At 41.3% G+C, this 4,448-nt stretch overlaps 1 protein-coding gene across 1 annotated transcript; it reads right to left on the reverse strand.

Moving 5' to 3' along the window:
* Nucleotides 1-827: 827 nt before the first annotated feature.
* On the reverse strand, nt 828-4,177 carry LOC106022730 (seminal vesicle secretory protein 2-like). Its single transcript, XM_040733114.1, has 2 exons — nt 2,098-4,177; nt 828-1,053 (listed from the first exon to the last, which is right to left on the reverse strand). Exon 1 carries the CDS (start codon nt 4,175-4,177, stop codon nt 2,138-2,140), a length of 2,040 nt encoding a protein of 679 aa, XP_040589048.1. The 3' UTR covers nt 828-1,053; nt 2,098-2,137.
* Between the last annotated feature and the right edge of the window lie 271 nt (nt 4,178-4,448).

A 4,448-nucleotide genomic window follows, 5' to 3' on the forward strand; every position in this document is an offset into this window, starting at 1 on the left:
GGTAACTAGGAGCAATGGCAGTAGCTTGTAATGTTGGGGGTGGGATCCCAGGGGCCACAACTCAAAAAGACTTAACTCATACCTGGTACCAGGCTTTTTTAGCCTATGGTGTCTGAGAGAGGCATTGTTCCATTGTTCCATGTTAACTCTCTGTATCCATTCTTCTTTAAGATTTCCGAAGAATTCTGTGTTTCTATCCGGAGATGGTAACCAAGCCCTTTGAATCTATGGCAAAGAAGAAGCTCCTTCCCCCCTCTGTACCTAATGAAGGACTAAACTTCCAGAATAAAGTGAAAGTGTCCCTGTGACCTGTACATGCTCAGAGTCCTTCTACTTTCAAATGTATTAGTAAATAACCTTACAGTTCAGTTCCCGGCTGTGGGACCATGTAAATGTCAAAGCCTTACTTGATTTCACGAAGTTAAAAACAGTAGGAGGAAACTTTCCCATATGTAAATGGTGGGCTTATGCTGAGAGAGAAAAGCAAATTTAATTGAAAATCTATTTTTTTATATTTTTGGTTGTCAGCCTAGCCCTTAATGACCAAGACATCTCTAGCCTGAAAATACATGTTTCTATGACAGAGCTGGAACTGGAAACCAATCCCCTTGGGCCAGTGAACTTTTAATTCTGGCTGTCAGTTTTTGAAGACCCACTAGAAATAGAATTGTAGGGGATGTTAAAGTTGACTTTAGGTGGCTCACAGGGTGACTGTCACAGTTCTAGCACCTTTTTTTGTAACTCAGACATCTACAAATGTGGATGTCATTAATATTTGTCACAATGCTACACAGATGTCTCTTTCTTTTGGAATTGCCCATCAGGAGTGTTCCCAAACCCAGACACTGGTAGGAATCAGATCTCAGTAAACGACAGCAAGTAATGCAGAAAGTTATATTTTTATTGGAAATCAAGTGTTTGAGGAAGCTCTGGTGTTAGAAGTCCTACAGAAAAGCGAATGTGAGTAGAGGCTGTCCATGAACCAGAGATCTGGGACCCCATTGTGGGAGGCATCTGGAAGGTAGCATAGACTTGACTCTGGTGAGGTGAGTCCTAGGAAGAGAAGGGATAAATGAGGGCAATCAGAAGTTGAGGTGTAGATGAACAGCTGTCTGCCTCTTTCAAGTCTCCCAGGCCAGCTTCTATAGATTAGGGTGCTCAGTCACTAAGACCTCAATGGACCCCAAGTGTGTTCCTGGTTTTGGTGTTCTCCCATTCTTAATACACACTTAATGCAAACAAAGCAGTGAACATTGTCTCTTCCAATGTTGTCAATGTCCAGCAGCAACCTGTGGACATGTACTCCCTTGTGCTCACTTTTGAACAAAACGACCTTTTACGAACTTTGTTCTTTGAGAATCTCACACACATATATTGTGCTTTCTAATTACTGCCAATCCCACCCTCTCATGTCTTCTACTCATCCCGATTACCCCTACTCCTCCCTATAAGTCCCTTCTCACAATCATCTATTTTTGTTTTGTTTTTATGACCTGCTGAGTTTAACCAGGGCCACTAACATGGTAATAAGCCTGGGACTGTCCTTTGGACTCTAACAGGCTCATCACTGGGCACACAATTGAAGATAGTGTTTACCCCAAACAGATATCTTTGTAATCGTATATTCCATCTGATGGAAATCCTTAACCCCCTGGTTTCTGATAGAAAAACGAAGGTAACAGGGATTCAAGAACACTCACTGGTGTGGAGAAAGATCATCTGCAATAATACCTTATACCAATATAAGTAGGTCAAAGTGTAGAAAAAGTTAGATTACATCATAAAATGTTAAATATGATTGCATATGTGATACATATTTAATAATATAAACTCTATCTATGTTTGAAAAAAATCACTGAAAAATACTCCCTTAATGTAGGAGTTCAGGATCTGTTGCTAACTGGGTATCTTACTCTGCCTCTATCATAACTAGTGCTCATTTTACCAGGGTTGCTCATCATATTTCTAAAAGTTTGTAACATAGCATTTCTACTGATGAGAAAAAATTGGTATCAATCGTATAATGAATCCAGGGCTTCCTTATATGCTATATGTAAACATTGGGATAAACATCTCTCCTGTGTGGTAGAAACATACCTTGATATCGATCTTGGTCTTTAGTTGGTCCATGATTATATTATCCTTTAAGCTGAGCTTGATATAGTCCTGCCCCTCCCTTTGTAAAATAGCTATCTTGATTAAAATCTCTTCTTTGTTGATAGTGGTCTTGTGATTTCTTTTTGTATTGTTCAAGATATCCTTTATAGGATTGTGAGCGTTCTTGTCCAAATTGGCGTTGTTGTCCAAACTGGGACAAGTCTTCCTCTGTTTTTACCTGTTGGCTAGACTTTTGTTGCACAGACTGGTCATCATCTTCATCATACTGTTTACGCACTTGTGATAGTTCCTCATTCATAGCAAATCCTTTATTCTGAGTTTGTTGAGAGAAACCTTTCAGAGATTTTTGTTGGCCAGAGGATTTCAGTTGGGCATCTTGGGATTTTAGCTGACCATAGGATTTCACTTGGGCATCTTGGGATTTTAGCTGACCATAGGATTTCACTTGGGCATCTTGGGATCTTAGCTGACCATAGGATTTCACTTGGGCATCTTGGGATCTTAGCAGACCATAGGATTTCACTTGGGCGTCTTGGGATTTTAGCTGACCATAGGATTTCACTTGGGCATCTTGGGATTTTAGTTGACCATAGGATTTCACTTGGGCATCTTGGGATTTTAGCTGACCATAGGATTTCACTTGGGCATCTTGGGATTTTAGTTGACCATAGGATTTCACTTGGGCATCTTGGGATCTTAGCAGACCATAGGATTTCACTTGGGCATCTTGGGATTTTAGCTGACCATAGGATTTCACTTGGGCATCTTGGGATTTTAGCTGACCATAGGATTTTACTTGGGCGTCTTGGGATTTTAGCTGACCATAGGATTTCACTTGGGCATCTTGGGATTTTATCTGACCATAGGATTTCAGTTGGACATCTTGGGATTTTAGTTGACCATAGGATTTCACTTGGGCGTCTTGGGATTTTAGCTGACCATAGGATTTCACTTGGGCGTCTTGGGATTTTAGTTGACCATAGGATTTCACTTGGGCGTCTTGGGATTTTAGCTGACCATAGGATTTCACTTGGGCATCTTGGGATTTTAGCTGACCATAGGATTTCACTTGGGCATCTTGGGATGTTAGCTGACCATAGGATTTCACTTGGGCGTCTTGGGATTTTAGCTGACCATAGGATTTCAGTTGGACATCTTGGGTTTTTAGCTGACCATAGGATTTCACTTGGGCATCTTGGGATTTTAGCTGACCATAGGATTTCACTTGGGCATCTTGGGATCTTAGCTGACCATAGGATTTCACTTGGGCATCTTGGGATTTTAGCTGACCATAGGATTTAAGTTGGGCATCTTGGGATTTTAGTTGGCCATACGATGATTTCAGTTGTGATTCATGAGATTTCACTTGTCCATAGGATTTCACTTGGGCATCTTGGGATTTTAGTTGGCCATACGATGATTTCAGTTGTGATTCATGGGATTTCACTTGTCCATAGGATTTTACTTGTCCATAGGATTTCACTTGGGCATCTTGGGATTTTAGTTGGCCATACGATGATTTCAGTTGCGATTCATGGGATTTCACTTGTCCATAAGATTTCACTTGGGATTCTTGGGATTTTAGTTGGGATATTTGTCCTTTACGACAAAGTGCAGCCCCCTTCACACCGGTGTGTTCTTGTGAAAGGTGTGTCTGTGACATGTCATTACCCTGATCATATACTTGATGCTTTGTCTGCATGAAAACACTTTCTTCAGCTGCATCACTACTTCCTCCTTTGAGCCCGTAACTGGCATGACCTTTCATAAATTCTGACGAACTACTCGTGAAGCCGCCACCTTTCGTGAAGCCACCACCTTTCGTGAAGCTGCCTCCTTTCGTGAAGCTGCCGCCTTTTGTAAAGCTGCCACCTTTCGTTTCACCTAGTAATTCATAATAAGAATGCTTGTTATAGTATCTGCATAGTTCCTTCCAAGTCTTATTCCAAAAATTTCCTTGTAAAATGGCTGATGTTCCCACAAGGGATTTGGGTTTGGGTAGAGAAGAATTAAGTCTCATCAAAAAGATCACCCTTTGGAAGGATCTACTCACTCCCATAGCACCCTTAAGGACACCCTCCCTGAGTGATTTTCCCTCTGGCCACCATCTCTATACTCACTATAGAATCCAACCACAGCTTCCTGTCTTTCCAGAATGAGGAGCAGAGAGAGGATGAAGATTGAGGACTTCATCTTGTCAAGAAGGGGCCTTCACTGAGCCCTGAGCAGAGTTGCTCATTTATATCTTCTTTAATTGGGTGTACCACTGATGTGGCTGAAGCTAAAAAAGACACTGCCTCCCCTTTTTTATTATCTCTAAATGTCAACTT

Source organism: Mesocricetus auratus, unplaced genomic scaffold (genome assembly GCF_017639785.1).
Source record: "Mesocricetus auratus isolate SY011 unplaced genomic scaffold, BCM_Maur_2.0 Super-Scaffold_100028, whole genome shotgun sequence".
NCBI classification, from domain to species: domain Eukaryota; kingdom Metazoa; phylum Chordata; class Mammalia; order Rodentia; family Cricetidae; genus Mesocricetus; species Mesocricetus auratus.

Coding starts and splice junctions, on each gene's coding strand:
- LOC106022730 (XM_040733114.1), bottom strand. CDS start 4,177: ATGGGAGTGAGTAGATCCTTCCAAAGGGTGATCTTTTTGATGAGACTT.